The 24,008-nt window shown below is 32.6% G+C and overlaps 1 protein-coding gene and 1 long non-coding RNA gene across 3 annotated transcripts in view; one reads left to right on the top strand and one right to left on the bottom strand.

Annotated features, from left to right (window-relative positions):
- Nucleotides 1-24,008, top strand: part of LOC145296043 (phosphatidylserine synthase 1-like) — a 357,209-nt gene that overhangs the window by 178,613 nt on the left and 154,588 nt on the right. For both annotated transcript variants that reach the window (XM_080142088.1, XM_080142087.1), the window contains exons 3-5: nucleotides 10,030-10,074; nucleotides 12,633-12,751; nucleotides 13,524-13,682. In XM_080142088.1, coding sequence (XP_079998214.1) covers nucleotides 10,030-10,074; nucleotides 12,633-12,751; nucleotides 13,524-13,682 — 323 coding nt within the window. The remainder of the gene's footprint in view (nucleotides 1-10,029; nucleotides 10,075-12,632; nucleotides 12,752-13,523; nucleotides 13,683-24,008) is intronic.
- The window catches only part of LOC145296045 (uncharacterized), a 193,277-nt gene that overhangs the window by 55,880 nt on the left and 113,389 nt on the right, over nucleotides 1-24,008 (bottom strand). The gene's annotated exons all lie outside the window — the stretch shown is intronic.

Genomic DNA, 24,008 nt, shown 5'->3' with positions numbered 1-24,008 from the left:
CAGTCCATTTTTATCTATAAATAAGCCGAGGGCTGTCACCCTTGGGAGTGCAACTTTATTTGTAGGTTGCTTCAAATAACCAAATTCCAAGGGAAAAACTTCATTTTGCATACGAGAAAAAGCAACAATTTAGCTCTTTTAACGCTGTCAGTCTTTCAGTGTCGTAATTTGTCACCAAATCTTAAAACTTTTAATCGCCTTAAATAATGTGGAGAAATCAGATATTTTAATTGGTAAACGACTTTCATCTGTATTAGCTTCATCCGAGAGCATGCATGTTACGATTTTCCACAAAAATATTCTCTTTTGAACCTTTCCCGTTTAAAACTCACGACAGGGCAACTTGTGCATCAGACACAAGAAAAAATGATTCGATATTGATAGGTATTAGGGCCTTCAAAACCTGAGGAATAACTTTAAGGGCTAGATATATAGCCAACAATTCTAATATAGGGAGTGATTTCCCTTTAATGGGAGCCACTTCAGCTTTGGCAAATATCAAGAGCCACTGAGCCCTTGTTTGGGATATAAAGAAAACCTGTAAGCGTGCTTAGATGCATTGTAGAAACAAATGATTTCAATTGGCGAGTCCTCCAGGAATACACATCTGGGGAATTCAAAGTCCCATGTATTGTTCAACCCCTTGGCGTATACTTGCCACAAGGTAATAAAATCTTCAGGGATTTGTTGGTCCCAAGATAAGTTATTTTTCCGTAATTGACTGATAATAATCTTCCCCTGAACAGTGACAGGAAGAAGTAATGATAACAGATCGTAAATACTCGAAACTTGAGATAATATCCCACGTTTTATATTGACATTGTCATTTATTACCATTAGAGCAATTTTAAGAGTCCCGTTGAGGAGAATATTGTTACCCCATCACCTTTTCATAGGGTGGGAGAAGTAGATGTAATCGTACCATCTACCAGCATTTTACTTTGCAAGTTCATGCAATTGGAATTGCAGGATTGAAGCTCAAAACCTGCCTCCTTTAGCTTGTCACGGACATTGTTATAAACTGAAATCAATGAATCACTGTCACTATTAGTGGTGCCCAAATTCTCAACATAGAAGTTTTTGGAAATTGTGTAAGAGGCTAAATCTGCCTCATATTTTTTGACATGGAATTTGAGTATCAAACTCAGTATAAAATGGACTGGCATAAAAACCAAATATAATTGTATTAAATCTGTAGTTGCACAATTTACTGTCCACCTTGAGAAAAAAAAACAAAATCTAATTTTATCTTGGATAGATTTCAATCGGATCTGGAAAAATGCTTTACGTAAATCGCCCAGGAGAATATACTTGTTTTTCCTGAAAGTTAGTAAAATATCTAGCAATTATGCAGTTGACACCCGAATAAGCTGCGTCATTAAAGTATCATCGTTACGCGTCAAAGAACAGTTGAATACTGGATAGATCTTCATAGTAATTCCCTGACCTTCCTTAATTACAGGTCTGTGGAGAATCCATATGTAATTCTTATATTTTCCATGTGGAACAGAGAAGGATTCAATGATCCCACAGTCTTCATGTTCCTTGAAGACTTACATATAATCATCATACAGTCCTTTACTGTCTAAGGACTGGACCACTCTTTGCATTATTCACAGTGAGAGCACATAATTGGATTCTATCTTAGGAAGTTTTTCAGAGTCCCATGGTAGATCGATATAATATTTGCCGTCCCTAAGAACAATATCCTCCTTGAAGGCATTTATTTTTTCTTCATCAAGAGAAGACAACTTTTGGTTTCGTCAATACTAATGGAATCTAGGGATAAAAACCTTTCCACCCCACATTCAACAGAAGAATCATCGAAAAACGGTTGAAGCACATCTTCATAAGTAGCAATAGGATTTAACACATTATCAATTAAGTATGAATGGCACGTAGGTAGTGCTTTAATAACTTTTAATCAAGTAACTCTTCTTTAACATTTGCATTGAAATTCAAGGGAATTATGTACTTGGGGAGTTTCCATCCAGAATCTCCCAAATATTTAATTAAACGGAGATTATTTATCTAGTGAATAAGATCCAGGCTTATTTTGCCGTGAATAGCAGACCCATTCAATTTAGTGTATCCAGGACAAAGACGAAAATCCTCTTTTGTCAATTTTGACGTGATCTCCTCAAATTTGTCCACTTGAAATTTTAATCTTAAATCATTTGCAAACAAAGCAGAAAAAGGAAAGGGACGCTCATGTCCAAAGTTAAGAGACACATCCAACTCCCTAAATTTTAATGAATTAGTCCCTACAAGCATATTAACAGGCATTTTCACCATCCCTGGTTTTAATTTATTCCCGGGACTTAAACGGTTTAATATTACCTCAGAAAAGAAGTATTTCTGGCTACCCGTATCCAAAAGACAGTAAAAATAGACTGGGCACCCTTTCGCCTTCATTAATATTTTAAGTACAGGAAATATACATTTTTCCTGTCCCAATAATGATGTATGTCCTACAAAGAGTTTGGTATATAATAGAAAAATGGTTCTTAAAACCACAAACGGCGCAAGGATAAGGAAAACCCTTTATCCCTTCGCAAACAGTCTCAGAGTGCTCACCAAGGCACCTGATACATAATTTGAGTTCTTTGGCTCTTATAATTTTCGAGTCAGTCCCGATATTTAGGACAAACTTTGGTCGGGTGATCAGTAACCCTACATAATTTACAAAATTTATTAATCTCGCCATTATTAACGAGAGTCTTCGAATTATTACTATTCTTTTTTGAATTAATGTGTTTAGGCTCGGAACTCATCGCCATATTAGATTTTATATTCAATGAAGAAGCCAATATTTTTGAGGGGCTATTTTCCTGCCTCGGCACAACTAATGGTGATACCATAATAATATCCAAAATGTTGAAAGTGTACGACATGATGGAAGAAAGAGAGGGGAAACATTCATTAGATTTATTCTCTGCATGCTGTTCGGAAATTTAGTGAACAGAATGTGAACAATCATAATTCCTGACGTAGAAATTATCAGAAAAAAATCTGTATTAAATGACTTGTCCATCTCAGTCAATTCATGCTTAATGCGTTAGAGAAGAATTTTGAGGTCTTTAATTGATAAAAATTGCACTGATTGAGAAATAATATCCTCAAAAATTTGGTTCATAATCAAAGATGAATTTAAAATTTTCCCCTTCAAACAGCCAAAATCGGCTCGTAATTTTTGGAGTGTATATCCAAATTGGATACAAGATCGAATGCCTCTCCTGTCAATTTAGATTTTAGTAAAAGTAGTTTATCCGCGTCATCCAAATTAGATGTGCAAAATTCAAATTTTCTAAGGAAGCTATGAAATTCGAATTTATTTGAAGTCAAATCCTCCCTGAATGGAGGACACTCTAACTCCATTTTCATAGGAACAATAGCATTAGACTTTTTTGGGTCAGGTTCCAAACTTGCTAATCTCTCCCTAATTTTGGCTATAAATTCTGTTGAATCTCGACAAATATTGAATCTTTCCTACATTGAGGATTTTATAACTAACTGGTCGAAAAGGTTTTCCAGCTCAGATATCCATTTATGTATATCCAGAGAAAAATTTCTCTTAAATTTCCCATCTATCCAAACTGGGGTCGTTGTCATTCAAAATTTCTTTGCTTCTATTTGAGTAAGCAAATTCGAATTAGCCATGATGTTTCAATATTACTGATAACCCAATTAACGAAGATCAAAATGGGCGTTCTCACATGGGAATAAAAAAGATGCGAAACTACAAGTTTTAATTTTTCAACAATGTAAAATTAAAGTCGTCGAGAAAGAAAAAAAAAATGAAAGAATTTGGAGACCCAAAACTGGCCAAATAAATATCTAATTAACAAGTGCAAGGGAGGCAAATTGTGTCAACCCTCGTTAAGTTGCACACGTGAAGCATAAAAATCATATTTGACATTTTCAGGGTTTTTTTTTTTTTTTTTTTTTTTTTAAACAAAACACTGCTTAATTCATCGTTAAAAACTAATGTAATGGATAGAAGTGCACACGTTACATAATTGTTTTTCAACTATATTTTTAAAATTTGACCAAAAATAATGCAGGATTGCTTTAAAATTATATATTCTTATAACCGAGTAGCTCTAGTTAAGCTAATTATGTTCTAATAATATGAGCTTCAACTAAATATGTAAGAACATTTTTTTAAATTTTTAATTCGTTCTGGAATAAAAAACAAAACAAAAAAAAAGTTTCTTTACAGTAAAGACATTAATATCAGCAATAGTAGCTGCTTCTACAGATCGTTTTTAGATACTTTTTAAAAATAGAACAATTTTTTCCTGGTATCATGATTTTACATTACTTGGTACCACAAGAGAAAGCCGGTTACATTTTTATTTTCAACAGATAAATGTAATAAAGATTGATTTATTTAACAGTGGGTGTCGAAGAAATTTTTTTTTTCAAAATTTTCAAAACTCGTTATGTTGAAGTCATTTTTTTTTTTTTTTTTTTACACAACAAAGAAATTAGCTGTCAAAAGAATGGCCGTATGACTATTTACAAATCAGGAAGGGTCATTACAAAATCTTACCGAAAACACCGTTTTATGATAACATTTGTAGCACTTTATTTGCTTAAAACTCTTAAAATATATAATGTACATTATTTATTAATTCATTTGAAAGTATATTCATTTTCAAACAAAACGGTATATTGAGGACTTAAGTTGCTTTGGTTTTTAAAATATAACGATTTTAGCAGAACCCCCTTGAAATCCGTAATTATCCAAAGCGTTTTATCGTCCGTGTGTATTGCTAGTAATAGCATGCAATCTGATTGGTTCAAACAAAATCATGGGCATACAAACTGTCCAATAAGAGCTTGCTTATTTCTGCAGACTTTTTTTTACAGTATGTATATGTATCTATATATGTATGTATGTATGTATGTATGTATATATATATATATATATATATATATATGTAATTCTTGGTTCATTCGTTATCAATAAAACCATATTTCTATATTACCAATTTAATTGAAATTTTCAGAGAATCTTTCCTTAGACTCAGGAAATGTTTTTATGTTATTAAATTAATGTATCAAATTATGAAAATATTAAATAAAATAAAAATATTTTTTATAAGTTTCTGCAGGACTATTCGGTTTTTACTTCCGGTAATTATTTCAATGTATCTATCACAATTTGAATAGATAAGTAAAAAAAAAACTCTATTTTTTAAATTTAAATTCATTTCCCAATTTTTTTTAATTTAAAACAAATTGCTCGCCAGAAGGTGCATTTGAGTTAAAACATAAAAGTCAACAAAATTGGCAGCACACGTTTTTTTTTGTTTGTTTTTTTTAAACAGTTGTTTCTATATATGAAAATATTACCTTTTTTATTATTTAAAACTATAAATTGTTAGGTGAAAGTACAGTTTTTTTTTTAAAGAAAATTCACGGTACATATGCATTTTGGTAACGTGCTGAAATATCTTTTTTTATTCTTATTTGTTTTTGTTTTTTTTTCAGCCATTCTTACCATCAAGAAGGGAGGGTGTTTTGTAACTATTCTGTGCTTTCAACTAACAATTTATTATTAAAAAAAAACAATTTATTATTTACAATTTATTATTACAAAAAAGATATTATAAAATTATATAAAAAAGATATTGTGAAAGTTGAATTTAACTTGAAAAAAACAACGCGATTAAGATCCGATTGTTTTGCTTTTTTTTTTTTTTTTTACTGTAAGAAAACTTTTTTAACAAAATTGAAAGTACACTTTTTTCTTTTTTTTTTTCTTTTTTATGGCATGGTTTGACCCGGATTCTCGGCATTTCCCTGTTTAAGCCGAGCGTTGTTCAAATGTTGAAACGCTAAATTTTAAAAATACAAAAAAAACATTACATAAATAATTTTTTATGTAATGTTTTTTTTGTATTTTTTTTTTCTGTGATGTAAAGGGGTTAGGGTTAGTGATGTTAAGGAGGGTTGATTATTTATTTAATTCAGTTTTAATTTAATTTTAGTTCAGTGAACAAAAAGCCTTAAAAAAACACTTGTACTTTCACCTAACAATTTACGGTTAAAAAAAAGTAAAATATTAATCTTTTCTTGAAGATGAAAAGGAAAAAAAAATGTTGATTAATAATTAAAAAGAATTAAAAAAAAACAGTTTCAGTTACTATAAAATAATTTTCTATTATTTTTTTATTATTAATATTTGTTTTTTTTTTTTGTTTTTGTTTTATTTTGAAAATTAGTTAGCGCTTGTTACAATTGTCGGCTTAAACCGATGATTGACGGGAATTCCCGAGAATCCGGGTCAAATTATGCAACTTACAGTTAAAATAAAAAGATATCTTGAAACTTTAATTTAACCTGAAAAAACTATTTAAAAATAGTGTGGTATCAAAAACGCATAAGCACCAAATTTTGGTTTAATTTTACAGTAGATATTGTTCTTGGACATATACGAGGGCAGATGCTACCATGCTATTTTTATAGGGTTTTTTTTTTTTCAGTTTAAATTCAAGTTTCACGATATCTTTTTTTTTTTTTTTTTTTTTTTTTTTTATAAATTATAAGGTGGAAGCACAGAATAGTTATAAAACACCCTCAGCTCCTCATTAAGAATGGTTTTCAAAATAATAACGTTAGTATTTCAGCTCAACACCAAAAATACATAAATACCCAAAATTTCATTTTTATTGGGCAATGTTTTTAATTTTTAATAAAATAAAACATTTAATCATTTCAAAACTTCATCTTGCATTATATTTTTTAATTTGTTAAACAATATGGTTAATTTAAATTAAATTTTAATCACATGATCACATTTTCAATAATTATTACCTATTTAAAGTTTGTAAAACATGTAAACAAACTTTTGCTCGATACCAGTGTCGACCTTTAAGAGTCCCTTTTGGTAATTAGCTGGTTTGGGGATATTTGTACAACTAAATGGCAAATCTGCCTTCTGTGCTTTCAACTAACAATTTATTAAAAAAACAAAAGGTAAATTTTCACATTAGGTCCACCTCCACAATTTGTAACATGGGTAGGTTGGGGGTGTAAATAGCGCAGTATCAAAAATAAAAATAGACAGAAAAATATCCCCTTCGGTTTGTACTTGCACAAAGATTTGAAAAAGTTGTCTAACAAAACCAAACATATGACAAGTAAATGTTTTCAAAGGCAAGAGAAGTTACTTTTCTACCTAACTGGATAATTTTTAGTGTTTTTATTGGGTTCGTATAGATCCACATAGATTCGAAAAAGTTGTCAAAAAATGTATAACAAATATTATCAAAGGCAAGATAAGTTACTTTTCTACCAAGCTAGATAATTTTTTAGTGTTTTTATTTAATGTAAAATGTTTATTCGGCTCGAAAAGCATAGCATTTACCGGTATATATAAAAATTACAAATGGCAACAGACTGTGTTAAACATGTTAAGTTTGGGAAAATGAGTTAAAACTAAAAAAAACTGTACAAATTACTGTTAAATAACCACCGAATATATGGCAGCCTATGTCATGGTAACATATATTGAGTGAGTTCCTTACAGTATTTTGTATAGTTTTTTAGTTTTAACTCATTTTCCCAAACTTAACATGTTTAACACAGTATGTCGCCATTTGTATTTTTCAAATATACTGATAAACACTGCATGTTTTCGGACCGATTAAACATTTTACATTGAATAAAAACACTAAAGTCTTATCCAGTTAGGTAGAAAAGTAACTTATCTTACCTTTGATAACATTTATTTGTTATATATTTATTTTTCGACAACTTTTTGTGTCTGTGTTTAGTAATAAAAACCCTTTTTTATTTAATGTAACGTTTAGTCGGCTCGAAAAACAGACTTTATTGGTATATTTGAAGAATACAAATTGTGGCGGACATTGTTGATTACGTTAAGTTTGGGAAAGTAAGTTAAAACTAAAAACCTTAAAAACATACTGTCTGAAACCCACCGAATATGTCAGCCTATATCATGGTAACATATATTCGGTGGGTTTCTGACAGTTTTGTATAGTTTTTAACTTATTTTCCCAAACTTATATATTCAACATAGTCCGCGACCATTTGTCTTTTTCAAATACATCGATAAACACTGTGTTTTTCGAGCTGATTAAACATTTTACATTAAATAAAAACACTAAAAAATTACCCAATTAGGTAGAAACGTAAATTACCTTCCATTTGCTTTCATTTATTTCATTTATTTGTTTTTGAACAACTTTTTCGAATCTGTGTATTGTAACCCCCTCCCCCACCCAAATACTAATTAAAAACTCACATTTTTTTTAATACAAAAACAAAAAAACTCGATTTACCGGTTCAACATTTTAGCAAGATTCGGCTTAATCCGGTGATTGTTGATAGTCCAAGCCATGCTGGACGGAAACTCCCGAGGATCCGGATCGAATTCTGCAAGAGTACCATTTTTTTTTTTTTTACATTTTCGCCTTTTTTCACTTTTTGGAGTCGATTGCTGTACTAAGATTATAAGAAACATGCATTTTCTCTGTTTATTAGACTTTTCTATTACACCAAATTGAGCCACAGCAAGGTGTGGCAGGGTACAGCTAGTATGTATATATATATATATATATATATATATAGGGCGTACAATAAGTAATGCCCCTGACCCACTTCCCAAAGCAGTAGAGCAATGAAACTTGGCACAGTTATTAGTCTTTCTCTACATAGGAACGACCCAGAGTTATGCATTTCTCCCATCGTTTGATGCAGCTCTGGAGACCGTTTTTGTAGAACACCCCAGGTTGGTCCTCCAACCACGACATGGCTTCAGAAATCAAGGCTGCATCATCTGGGAAACGCTTTCCTTTCAAAAACAACTTCATGGCTGGGAAGAGGTGAAAGTCAGAGGGTGCAAGGTCAGGAGAGTAGGGAAGATGAGGGAGGATTTCATAACCACATGCCTGTGCTTCTGATCTGGCGACATGCGAGTTGTGGACCGGAGCGTTGTCCTGCAGGAGGAGGGTACCTTTGCTGATCTTGCCCCGCCTCTTGATTTTGATAGCTTCCCTTAATTTCCTCAAAAGTGAAGCATAATAGGCTCCTGTAATGGTGGTACTATTTGCCAGGAAATCTGTCATCACTGCTCCGTTTTGCTCCCAGAAGACTGTGAGCATGACCTTGCCAGCGGAGGGCTACACTCTTGCCTTCTTTGGAGGTGGTGAGTCCAAGTGTTTCCACTGCATTGACTGGGTTTTGGTCTTTGGATCATAGTGATGGACCCAGGTTTCATCCTGTGTAATCAGTCTTTTGAAAAACTTTGACACATCTCCAAATTCATCCTCGAGCACTCAACACGTTCTCGCTTCTGGAATGGTGTGAGCAACTTGGGAATCCATCTGGCAGACACCTTATACATATGCAAATGGTCATGAATGATAGTTTCCACAAACCCTGTACTAATCTTGACATCTTGGGCTATTTGGCGAATAGTAATGTACCAATCTTCCAAAATGGCAGCCTCAACTTGATGGACAGATGCCTCATCAATGGCAGAGGGGGGAGGGGGGGCGACCAGGCCTGGGAGCTGTTTCCACAGACTTACGGCCTTGTTTGAATTCACGATGCCAGCGTTTTACAAGGTCATATCATCATAAGTTTATCACCATAAGTTTCTTTCATTTCATCAAAAGTCAGTGTGGTGTGCGTCCTTTCAAATACAAAAACCGTATCACTGCTCGACATTCAACAGGCTCCATTTCACACCTGACTCAGTTCAAACATCTGTAAAACAGAAACCACAATTAGTTGAGACCTGTAATTTGCCACATAACCCGTAGAGATATAAATCATTGCACATGCAAAATTTCAGTTAGAACGAGAAGTGGGTCAGGGGCATTACTTATTACGTGCCCTTATTGCTAATAAATTATTTGATTATTTTTTTATCATCTTTATGAGAAATAGAGAAATATCTTTATCATTTGAAAATGTTGATATTTTTTTTTCATTTCATTATTATTGAGTATGATTAGAATGATATAGTTAGATCTAATTGTTTTGTTTTAGGTCCTTTCACAAGGCCTCATCCTGCATTATGGAGAATTGTGTTTGGTAAGTATTTTTAATCCATTCAATTACTAGTTAAATTTTTATTAGCCACTTTACTTATATGTAATCCATCAACTCTATGATGTAATGGTTAATAGTATTGGCTGACAGTTAGTTCTACATCTTCTCTTGGTTTAATGTTCAATCCTTACTAAAACTAACTAAATTACATAAAACTACATAAATTAACACTTCTACTTGGTCATGGTTGATAGACCGACAACAATCTACCCCATGAATTTAATAAATCGTTTATTTTGAAATTTTATCCAGGTTCCTGAATTCTTTTTCTGAGAAGGTTTCAATAAAGATGCACATGAAAAATGTTAGAGGTTACACCGTGAAAAATAACGTCAATAGATGAGAATAGTATTTTAAATAATACAAATTATGAATCCTTATCTCAAAAATTCCAAAGTGAATGTTAATTATATAGACTCAATTATAAAGTTATTTGGATTGATATTTCTTATCTTGTAAGTTTCTTTTTAAATTACTGCTTGGAAAGAGAAATTTTGATTGAGAAAAATCAGGCCAAAATAACAAATTGATATCAAACAATATTGTTGAGCATTACTTAATGAAATAACATTTTAAATATTATATGCATCAAAGGAGTAAGTTTGGGTAGACATAACATTAACCATCTAATGTATGCAGATGACACTGTGCTGGATACTTTGGGGAAGCAAGTGAAAGTAAAGGATGTGCTTTAAACATTTCAAAAACGGTAAGCATGACGGTATCCACGAACCCCCCAAGCTCCAATATGCAATCTACAATGTCGCAGTGTACCAGGTAAAAGTTGATAAATTCAAATATCTGGGCTACTAAATAATATCTGATGAAAAGTGTGCTACTAAAATACAAAGATGCATAGCCTCAGCCAAAGTCACCTGTCATCAATTAGCATTAAAATGGACACCAAATTCAGAATACTATGAACGTATGTGTGGTCTGTTCTTTTATATAGTTGTGAGTGTTGGACAATCACCAACAGTACGAGGAAGAGACTACAGGCAACTGAAATTTAGTTCTTGAGGAAAATTTTTAATAGTACTCTTGTACTCAAATCAAATCAAGAGGCACTAGAAATGGCAAACACAGAACAGTACAAAAAAGACAGATGAGTTCATGGGCCATATCTATAGAAAAAGCAGAAAAGAATAAATTAGTTTGATGGGAAAGATCGAGGCTAGAGAAGCAGGGAACGACAGCAAGAAACATGTTGACAGTCTAAATACCTAGGCAATATCAAAAATGATGACCAAAATGAATGCCACAAGGGAGAAAGATGAATGAATAGTCATAGCTGTCCTGCCTGGTACAGGCATTGACACCACTTGAATGAATATACTATTTATGATTCATTCCAAGACCGAAGAATTAAATCTACGATGACAATTCTGAAACATTTCACATGTGCAATGCAGATGGTGCATTGAATAAAATAATTGTTATTAAATTAAGGTGAAGTGAGCCATTTCTTGATTATCATTCAAAATCGTTTTGTATAAAGAAAGGATCTGTGATTTACTTCACTTTCTAAATAACCTGGGGTTTTTTCTTTTCTTGAGTCTAGTTTTTATTTTATTTGAAACTAGCCGGTCTGTGCTTGTGCCCTATGTACTGTTCATAACTTGCCCTACATGTGAATACACTTTATGTAAGATTTCAAATGTTTAGACCAAAATTTGTCCAAGTAATTTTGTAGAGACCGCAGAGGTTAATTTTTTTTTAATTTTGACCTCAATTATATATATATATATTTTAAAGATAAATGTTAACATTTATTATTTTGGTCTTAAATCAAAATACAAAATTTTACCCATGTTCAAGTTACCGACATCTAAAATTTCAAGTCTAGACATCGCAAAGGTTAAATCTTTTGAACTTTGATCCCTTAGCAGCTCAAATTTTCAACCCAAACTGATTAAAAAGCTTGCTCTATTTCTGAATATCCTTTATGCAAAATTTCAAATGTTTAGACCGGAAATTGGTTGAGTAATTTGGTAGAGAATGCAGAGGTAAAATTTTTTAAAACTTTGACACCAATTTTGACCCCTTGACATTTATTTTTTTGGGCTTAAATCAAATTAAAAAGTTTGATCCATGTTCAAGTAACCTACATTTAAAATTTCAAGTGTTTAGACCCAAAATTTGTGGAGGAGTTTGATAGAGTTTACAAAGGTCAAATTGGTGAATTTTGACCCCTTGACAGCCAAATTTCTGACCGAAAACCGATAAAAAAAAAAAAAAATTCCCAAATCTCAATACTCTCTATGTCGAATCTCGAATCTCTAGACCAAAAATCGACTGAGTTATTTGGTAGGGGAACACACACACAACACAGACATTTTCACTTTTATAGATATATTATATATCTATCTTCAACTGTACTGAAATGAACACTCAAACAAAGAAAAGTAAGAAGGATAGAACAAATCCTCAAGTTCAAAAATGAAAATTAATTTTGCAAAATAGTCTCCACTTAAATTTTTACCCATGTCTTATATTTTCCCATTTACATATGAAATTGACATTCAACATTTTTAATTTAGGACTCAGCGTTCTATACTTCATGTTGCTGGTGTTCCTGCTCTTCCAGAATACACAAGACACACGAAAAATGTTAGGTTGGGTGTATCCAGATTTGAAGAATGGAACACCTGATGAAAAGGTATTGACAAATTCTTTGAAAATAGTTGCTTTTTTCTTAATCGTTTTTCTCATCAATTGAAGGAAAATCATATTGTTATATTTGTAAAAAAAAAAAAAAAAAAAAAAAGAAAATCTCTGTTTCAATATTTAAAACAATACATTTCGACGTAAGTTATAGTTAATTTTAAATATTTTACATTTTAAATCAGTATATTTATTTATTTGTTGACTTCCAATAATTAAATTTTAAATCAGGTTTATTTTAATTCAATAAATTAAAAACATTTCTAAATACTAGTTAATCTATATATTTATAGGTCTATATATATTAATAATTACATAACTTTGCACATATGTAAACAAAAGATTGTTATGCTTGACTTTAAGCAATCATCTACCTATCAATACACATGCAGACAGAGGTAGCAAGAAAGATGTGTACAGATGGATTAGTTCACACATTCATATACAGTAGTGTGAAAGTATAAATTTATATTTTTTATTAATTTACATACATATGAAATGAAAATTGAGATTTATTATTTTTTCTTATTAATCGTCTCATGTACATGGTTTCTGCTGGTAAATTTTAATGTTTATTTTTCTTTTTTTTTTCTTTTTTTTTTTTAAGGAATATCTAAATGAAAATATGACAGGCATTTTCTTAGGTACTTTCAATCATCATTTCTAACATTGTTAAAATTTCTCTTTATAAAATAGGTATTTTAATGATGTAACATTGTTTATTTATGCCTGAATGATGAATAAATATGTAAGCTTTTATTTTTCAGGAATATGCAGTGAATTGTTCAGACATCACTTTAGCTCGACTCTGGGATCACATTGACTTCTTTGCCTTTTCTCATTTCTTTGGTTGGGCACTCAAAGCTCTTCTTATTCGACACTATGGTATTTTATGGACCATCAGTGTCTTATGGGAACTAACAGAGGTAAATTCCCAATTTAATTCTTGATTATTCTAAATCCTTACAATAAAGAATACTTTTAGTTGAACATTTTTATCATCATCCTCCTTTTCTTTATCACATTCCATCTCTTATTTATTGATTCTTATTTATTGATTTTATATATATATATATATATATATATATATATATATATATATATAAAGTTAGGTATTTTTGTATGTCCAAAATTAAGTCCTGAACATTATGAAATTTGGAATACTGGAGTCCAAATGTGAGCTACATTTAGTTTAATGGAAAGGGAATGCCCAACCTCATATTTGAAAATGCAAATTTATCAGAGTTGCGTTGAATTTGATTCAATCATTTAGACACCAATTACATAAAACTCTTTAAAGCACAAATCATAAATTTAGAACTATTAAAATTAGAATAAAGATTTTAGATAGAAACTTTAATAGCATTATATCTTGATTTTAATCTTCATGTTGGGACATACCTCCTGGAATGCATATTCTGCGTGAAAGTGTGTTGTACGAGATGTTATTATTGCCAGATATAAACAACAATTTACCAGATTCAAATCAAAATTTTAAAAATATAAGATTGATTACCCATTTCCAAGCTTCATTTTGTGGCCAGAGAAAATATTGATAAACATGACACACTGACGAAACATAAAATCTATCATTTATTAAGAGAGCATAAAAAGTAAAAAGAAATAAAGTAATATTCTAATTGGGAACAATAAAGGAGTGAAATGGATTTATTTTTTGAGGAGATGATTATATGTCACTGAAAATACATTTCTACATTCAGAATAAATTAAATGTTCATTTATCTGGTTTGTTATGATCGCCATTTGTATGTATAATTAGGAATTTCAGATTGCTATGGTTTTCAGAGGTGATAGAATGAGGTTTTCTTTCAGGTAAAAATAAGATTTCTAATAGAGTTCAAAAGTGAACTGATAAGGTCCTGTTAAAAGTTGGCTTGAATTCCATGCTGAATGATGCTGAGCATATTTGAGACAAGATGAAGAATGGTTTTCATTTAGCCAAAATTTTATGCGAAAACAAGATTTTATACGAATTAACGAATGTAGTAAATAAAATCTTGGCCAAATGAAAATCATTCTTCATCTTAAACGTAATCACTTATAACGTAGTATATAATGTAATGGTGTAGATCAGTGGTTTCCAATCTTTCAAAAGCCAAGTATGTCCAAGGATGGAATACTGTTGCCATATCTGGGCAGGAGCTGCTAAAAACAGCCTATCCTGCCTTGACAGAGTACAAAATAGACTTCGTGGCTTAGTGGGGGATGCCCTTTTCTCTATCCTGCAACCTCTCTCCCACAGAAGAGACGTTGCGAGCCTATCCTTGTTTTATCATTATTTCCATGGCAGGTGCTCATCTGAACTCCAATCTCTGGTCCCCCCTCGCCAATCTTTCACGAAAAACACTCGTCTAGCTGAATCCACTGTGAAAAATTTCCCCCACTCTATATCTGTGCCTAAATCAAAACGCGGATTCCATGAACAAAGCTTCTTTCTTAGAACTGCACGCCTGTGGAACTCTGTTCCGTCTGCCTGCTTCCCTCCGGACTACAACTTGGATGTCTTCAAGTCCAATGTTAACAAATTCCTAATAAACCACCCCCTTAATTAAACACTTCATCAAATCTCCACACTAACGTAATGTACTTGCAATAACCCTTATCCCTGAGTGGCTTCCGGGCCTTGATAAGTGGTGATCACTGTGTAAAAAAAAAAAAAAAAATATGGTGACCCATTTTAGGACAAGCAATCGGGCAGCAATCCTAACCCTTAAAATATCTTATATTCATTCATTTTTGTACAACAAACTGCTATATATTGCAATTATTGAATTATAGATTATTTATTTATGAAATAACTGTGCATTCTGTAAATTTCAAATTAATTGCAACTCAATTCAAAATTATTTAAACACATAAATTTCCAATATTATGTAAAGCATGATTATGAATAGAGCTAAATGGGGTGAATGATGTTGCAGTTTTTTAGCTAGCAATTCTACCTTAGATTCTCTTGTTGATATAGGAAACAACTTGAGGTGTGCCATATTTAATTGATTTCAGTACTTGTTTTTAAGAATGAGAAGTTGTCATTTAAGCTTCATACGTGGTTGCATTATAGAAAAAGCACGTGCCTAAACGGAATAGCGGAGAATCTTATTTTTCTATGCACCAAAGATATTGTAGGTCTCATAATCGGTCCTGAAGCAGTAAATAAATTATCACATCTATACAATGAAACAAAAGATGACAGATGTGGCTGAATATATTTTATTTTAAATTATTTAAGAATTAAAAGAAACTCTGACTGTGTTATTCAGTATACAGATTGATGAAACTACTGATGTGACAAACTTTTCACAATTTCTTGTGTATTTTCATTATCATAAAAATGAAAAAAAAAACGATTTTTTTGTTTTGTAAGCCTGTGCATACTTCAACTGCTGCTGCTGATTATTTTGATTTAATTAATGATTTCTTCAAAGAACATTCGGTCGAATGAGAGAAATTGTATGAAATTTGCACTGACAAGGTACCTGCAATGGTTGGCTATATGTCTGGCTTCCAATAGTTTAAAAAGTAACTCCAGAAGTAATTAATACTCACTGCAAGAAGTACTTAACCAAGTGTTTAAAATAGTAAATCAATGCAACTTGGCAACACAGCTCTTCAAAGTTTTATGTGAAGATTTAGGTTCAACACATAAAACACTGTTTCACACATAGGTAAGGTAACTCTTGAAAGGAAAGGCATTAAAGAGATTCTTTGAATTGAGAGGAGAGCTGCAAATATTTCTTGCTTCTCAAAATGCAAGCGAATATGAATCAATATTTATGGATGAATTTACAAGGTGCCTTCAATAAGTTTGCAGACTTTTTTACACTCTTGAAAATTCAGTATATTATTGCTATGAGATGACTGACCAATTTTTATGATTTCGAATACACCCTACTAAAACATGATTGTCACAGCTGGTAAATTTCAAAAATGCAATCTGGACATGACATTTTAGAAGCATGATTTGCAACAAAATTCTGCTTTATACTTGGAAAAAATGCCATACGTATGGAATGCTTCGGTGCTTTTGGACCATTTCACATGAATTAAGCATTAATTTTTGAGTGGCATAAGTAAGAAATTCAAGAAATGCAGGGAGTCTGTGAGGGATGATGAGTGGTGTGGGAGGAGTAAGGAAAACGCCAGAGTTAATTAGTCAAATAAAAAATTTCATGGATAAGGACCGTCATTTGTCTATAGAGACAATAAGTGCAATTTGATGTCAGTGTGGGAACTGTACACACAATCATTCACAAGGAGCTAAAGACCCAGAAGATTTGCATGAAATTAGTCTCAAAGGTGCTCCATCCTTGTCATAGACTATTTGACCAAGATGGACTGATGCAGTTTCTTACCCTCCCTATAGTTCAGACCTTGCTCCCGGTGACTTTTGGTTATTTCCTAAGCTTAAGGAACACCGACAATTGAGATGAAAGAGACTGTGATAAGGGTCATTGACATGCTCACACAAGAGGACTTTCTTGGGGCCTTACAGAAATTGATGGAACAGAACAAGTGCATTGCATCTGGAGGAGATTACTTCAAAGGGGATTAGAGTTTCATGTGTGTACTATCAATAAAAGTGCCCATATGAAAAAAGTCTGGAAACTTATTGAAGGCACTTTGTATGTTGTGCAAATTGGCATACTAAGTTAACATTTTTAAAATATTTAAAGTATTAATACAAGATTACACGGTAAGGAAAGTAAAATATTTTTGTCTGAAAAAGATTGTTTTTAAAAAAAATCTAATCTTTTTACCTCCTCATTCAACTATTAAGATGTCTTATTCATTCTTTACTAGTTTTAAAATTTGGGAAATGGATATCTGTCATCTGGAACAATGAAACCACAGCATAGAAAATGTAATGTATAATTTTTAAATAAAATAATCTAAATGAATAAATGCAAAAGATTTTTCCACCTATCCTAATTATATTAACATCAAAACAGGTTGTGCTTATTTCAATTTAATACAACATATTATTTTATAATATTTGTAGAAACACTGATCTTAATTTGCATATTTATTTTATAAACAACTTTGAAAAGATTAATATTCTGAAATATACAGTTGTAATTTTTCATTATATCATAATGTATACGCACTATTTTTGTGTTTTTGTATACACACACTATTATATCATAATGTATATTCACTATTTTCATTGATAGTAAAACATCTAATGTCAGTTTAATACTGAAAACGGATACTATATTTTGATTTTAGGCATGATTGTCACCAGTTTTTAGGGGATATGTTCCACATTATTTTTAAGGTCTTTTGTAATGGGGAAAGTATTTTTGGGATGAACTGAATTCAAAGAAATATTTTTAGTAGAAAAGTTTTGCAAGTTTTAGAATTAAATGTGAGATATTGTTATACAGTAAACAAAACAAAATGATGAGTTCAGAAGGCATTTATTCACAAAAGAGATATTTTACATATGTTTAAAACCAAAGTTTACAGCAATGGGAAAAACATGAAATGTTCTTGAGTATTTTTAGAGTTCTTGTAAAAACAGGGGGATTCATTAGATCAGACATTGAAAAAGTCCTGAATCAATTAAGAGATGCGAGTTTCAGGGGTCAGGAAAATCGTATTCAAAACTTCTCTGCTCATTTTTATAAATCATAATTCATTGAAAGTTGTTTATAAGAGTCAATGTTCATTTGATTTCATATTAGTAAGATGGTTTAGTGAAAAAGATTGGAAATATTTCAATGAATAAAGTTTATACAGATTGACAAACGATAATAAGTCGATGAGTTGTGTGTGTTAATGGTTGTGTAGAGAGATGTTATAGAGGGAAGCACCAAAAGAGGGGTGACCAGTGACACCCATCTGTAGACTTGGAACATCTAGGTTCCTCTGGTTTATTGAAAAAAATAGATGGCTCCCAGAAAGGCCATTTCAAATAAATTCAGAAAGTTTTCTGATTGGTCCAAAATATAATTATTTCTTTTTATTCAGGAGAGTGCATGCGCAGACAACATGCACACAAACACGTTGACACATTTTGATTTTAGACATTGGTGTTTAACCATCGACTGCTGCAATCTTAGCCAAAAGGCCAAAGATTTATTTATCTTACAAAAAACAAAAAAGAAATGTTGTACAGTTCTGAATTTTTTAGATGAAGATTGATTATTCATATTATTTGGATTCTTTGGACTACTGTTCTCATCTTGTAACACTCTAGAATCTTTCTGCCAAACTCTGGTATCTGCACAGAATTTTGAACATAACCCTTTATTTAATCTACGAGGATAGCATGTTCTCATTCTATCAGCCAAAAATAGGGTAGAAGTCTTAAGTAATTCACAATTGTATTTTTGGGTTGCCCATATTGAACCTTCAATTTCTAGGAATTTAACTTTTACAACTGAATTTTATCAAGTATTCTATCCACTGTGCCATGGGTCCTTGTAGGTTGTGCAAATAAAGCTCAATATGAGAACAGAAGTCTGAAAAATCCAAATAATAGGAAAAATATTTTTTAAAATAAAACAAAATGTCGCACAATGTCAAAATTGGGTAGGATTGATATACTCTAAACTAGTTCTAATCAACAAAATACCATATTCACTCTATGGGTACATCTACTTAATATAGTTTTACATTTTTTATTAACAAAAGTATATCTAAAATGTTATCGTTTGGAGTGGAAGGAGGTACTAAAAATCAACCAAATCTAGGTATGATCTGTTCACTGTTTTCTGTTACAGTAATTATAAACAGTTCAAAACTGTTTGAATTATGCAAATATCCCAAGTGATTCAAAAGTTATAAGAATTGAAAGCTCAGAAATTGAGGGTTCAAAATTGACATTATTATATGGAAAAAAGTATTTGAAATCATAGACCACTTCACAACAAGAAATTCCTTAATTTCTTCACTTTTCTCTTATTTGGGTAAGAAGGCACATTATTTGTTCATATTCATGTCTCCCATCTCTGATGATCAATGAGAAACAAGATCGCATTTAGCCATTAGGTCAGCTAAGCTGGTCTCTCACCTTTTAGCTACTCGACCATGTTTATTTTGGGATCAAGGATGACATTCCAATCTCCTATTAAATTTAGACACTTCATACATGCAATGAACACGTCCAGATTCCTGTAAAAACGGTGCTGCACTTAAGCTGTGTTGGGTACTTCAACAGCAATGACCTGATACACATAATCTTTTACAGCAATATCAGCCATAGCCAGGCTGTCCCCACATCCCAATGAATGTCAACTTTCCCAGACAAAGTGTATTTCACAAACAGGAAAATGCCATTTCTTGGAGATTCCTATATGCTGCAAAGATGTTAAATTCTCTGTTTAGCATCTGACAATCCCTAGATGAAAAAGTACGTATCCGGAGAGATGTAGTTATGATCGAGATCTCTCCACATATGTACCACCCTGCTTAAAAATCTCATGTCCCTCACATTAGACTATCTAAGTGCAGACTCATGAACTTAAGCAGTGTCATACCTGAAGCTGAAGTCTGTTGGTCAAAGGACACTGACACTATGCGTGATGCTGAATTGGCTAATTTTTTGGTATCCTGGCTGCTGCATGCAATTATCCAGGAGAAAAGTTCATTTTTAAGGTATTGCAGCATATTTATGTGCATTTATTGCAGATTATTTAGAAACCATTAATTTCTGGAGATTTTCAGGAGCATATTCTGATTCCTTGCTCCAAAATACACTTATATGGCAAATTTCATTGCTTCATCTTGTGTTTTAACAATGATATAGCATTTTTACTGAAAAAAACTAGTGTAAAAAAAAAAAATGTGATGAAAGGTATATGTTCTTAAAGAAGGAAAATATCCAAATGTTTGAGGAACAAAAATAGTCATAACTTCCTTAATTTTAATTGGATTTAAAAAATTTTTAAGATTCTTTCTTAGCTCTTTCTATTTATGCCATTATTGAAATATTTTAAGCAGTTTAAAATTTTTTCATATGTATTGCTAATTATTGTATTATCTTTTAATGCGGGTGGATGATGTAATATCGACTCTGTTGTCATAAAAGCATCTTTCCAGAAATTACCTCTGCTTTTTTTAAGGGGGTGATAATAATACTCCCAGGTATTACATCCTCCTTTGGGCTGGGGTAATGTAGTATCTGTTCTCTTGTCGTGAGATCATTTTCCCAGGAACAACTTTCTCTTTTTGGGAACAGGGAGGAAGGTGTAGTCTAGTATTTGTTTTGTTGCCATGATACCATACTCGCAGGCATTACCTTCTACTGTTATAGGGAGATAACCTGAGAGGGTGGAAGAATGTTCGAGGTCGCATGATAAGCATGAATAAGTTATTCAATAATGTTTAGGATAACATTTCAGATCATGTGGATGGCATCACGGCCTTAACAATGAGGAAATAAATATTGTTGTTACAAAGGAAAAGCAAGTTAAAGTTCTTTTCTTTGTCCACTTTGCGATTGAGGCTACAATGTGTGTACAACAGTACATTTCTCTTCCCTCTTTTTCTGGCCCAGTAGAGCATGAGAAAATGTTGACTGTTCTTCTGCAGAAAGTTAAAGTCCTTTAATGGAGTCACCTGTTGGCTGTGGGTGATAACCTGTGATGTTTTGGGATGGGATCCTGGTGGTTGAGAGCAGGGATGATAAAATCCTACAAATATTTTGATGACCACTAAATTAACCAAGAGACCACACACAGTCAGATTCAAGCACTGAAAATAAAGAAAATTTCCCAAGATTTATCATTCTGGAAGCAGAAAACAATACTCTATTGACAAAATTATCTCCAAACACAAAAAAGGTGATTTCTACAAAAGTTCCATCCAAAGCAGTTAAAAATTTATGAAATGGAACACTATTAGTGGAAGTAGAAAAGAAAGATATGCTAATATTTTACTAAAAATGGAAAAGTTCCATGATGAAAAAATAAATACCCGAATACGAAAAGGGTGTAATGTAGCCTGCACAATTGATGAAATAATAACAGAATTAAAATCTTAAGGTCTAATAGACATCAAGAATTTCCATTAAAAAGAATGGAAACATCATGCTAATAAACGCTTACATCATGATCTTCCAGAAAAGAAATGAGAATTGGTTATTCAATTGAAAAGATTGAATTATTCATACCAAACCTCCTTTGAGGCCAAAAAGGCAAAAAATTTGGACACCATTACAACTGGTTAATGTGCGATAGATGTACTAAAAAAATATCTGACCATACTACAAACAAATGTACAAACAGGTAGAAATCTGTAAACTTTTTTTTTTATACAAAGGATTCATCACTTATCAAGGCCCGGAGGCCATTCAAGGATAAGGTTTAATGAGTCAGTATCGTAGTAATCATTAGAAATGGAAATTTGATAAATTAGATTATTTAAGGGGACGGCTCAAGAACTTGTTTACGACCGTATTGTAATCAGCTGGAAAGCAGGGAAACGGAAAAGTTCCACAGGCATGCAGATCCAAGAAAGAAGTTTTGTTCATGGAATCTTTGTTTAGGTTTAGGCATAGATAAAAAGTGGGGGAAATTATTGATAGTGATTTCAGCTAAATGAGTGTTTTTTTGTAAAAGTTGGGCGAGAAGGGGGGGGGCATAGATTGGAGCTTAGACAAGCACTTGCCATGAAAATAATGATAAAGCCAGAGATAAGCGCAAAACATCTCTTCTGTGGAAAATAGGTTGCAGGGTAGAGAAAAGGGCATTCCCCACTAGGCTATAAAGTCTATTTTGAACTCTGTCAAGGCAGGATAAGAGTTTTCTAGTAGCTCCTGACCAGATGTAGCAACAATACTTCATCCTTGGACTTACCTGACTCTTACTTGACAGGTAGAGAATTGCATCAGCAATGAGATATCTACTCGAGCGATAGAATGATCCCACCATTTTTCCAGCTACCTTAGCAACAGATTTGATTTACGTGTTCCATTTCAGGTCAGGAGTAAAGGTCAGACCCAAAAGCTTATCAAAATATGGAGCCTCCATAAGATAAGAGCCATTCATTTTAATTAATGCACGATGGCGATCAGTGTTGATGATGTAAAGATAGAAGCTTGGTTTTAGATGCATTAAAATTAACAAGTAACCTCTTTCCCCATTGTACTACATCTTCCAGATCAGAATGGTCCTGGATATGACCTTAAACTATATCCAGTGGTCAGGCCCCAGCTTGTGGGCTTTAGGGAGTGTGGAGCCACCCTTTAATTGCCATTGCTCCCAGGTCCACTCTGACCCGGAGTGGTAGTACCTGTTAGGGTCCCAACTATGGGTTAAATAGAAACCGACTTGAAAATAAATATATTCTATTAAAAAAATTTTCTTCAAAATCTTTGGATTCAGCATTAAATAACCTGAAAAGGGTTGATATGCCGTAAAACAAAAACAACCAACCAACATCCAGATCAGAAGAGAGAGAGAATCAGAGAGAACTTGGTTGTTTACGGCCTTGAAGTGTTGCCATAGATAGTAGTCATCAGCATATGATCTTAGGATGTGATTTGGGAGATCATTTATGTAGATCAGGAAGAGAGTTGGACCCAGGGACTCCAGCTTTCATACTGTGAGCTTCTGATTTCTGCCCATCAACCATTATCTATCAAAGAAATGATTTAATAATTGAGCTAGCTATACTGTAGCTACTTGTGGAGTAGACCTTTATGCCATACCCTATCAAAAACCTTTCATATGTCAAGAGCAATTAATGTAGAAAGGAAGCCTCTGTTGAGAGATTTTCTAATCCTATGAGATATAACCGTTAGCACATCTGCTGTAGATCTAGCAGAACAGAAACCATATTGCATGTCACTAAGGAGGTTATTTTCGCTGAGGTGGTTGACTCCTTTATTTAACACAGATTCCAGCAACTTATTACATGCTTCTCTCTTTACATCATCAACATTCTGATCCACATCTGGCATCAATTGAAATGAATGGCTCTCGTCTTCAGGAGGCCTCAAGTTTTGACAAGCTTCTGGGCTTGACCATTACTCCTGATCTTAAATGGAACACGTACATCAAATCTGTTGCCAAGGCCGCTGGAAAAATGGTGGGATCTTTCTATCTATCCAGTAGATATCTCACTGCTGATGCAGTTCTCTATCTATATAAGAGCCAGGTATGTCCAAGAATGGAATACTGTTGCCACATCTGGACAGGAGCTGCTAGAAAGGACTTGTCCTGCCTTGATAGAGTTCAAAATAGACTTCGTAGCCTCGTAGGAGATGTCCTTTTCTCTTCCCTGCA

This window comes from Euprymna scolopes, chromosome 16 (assembly GCF_053919585.1).
Source record: "Euprymna scolopes isolate OS-2025 chromosome 16, ASM5391958v1, whole genome shotgun sequence".
NCBI classification, from domain to species: Eukaryota; Metazoa; Mollusca; class Cephalopoda; order Sepiida; family Sepiolidae; genus Euprymna; species Euprymna scolopes.
Note: the sequence above shows the minus strand (reverse complement) of the source record. Positions and strands in the feature narration are given on the sequence as shown.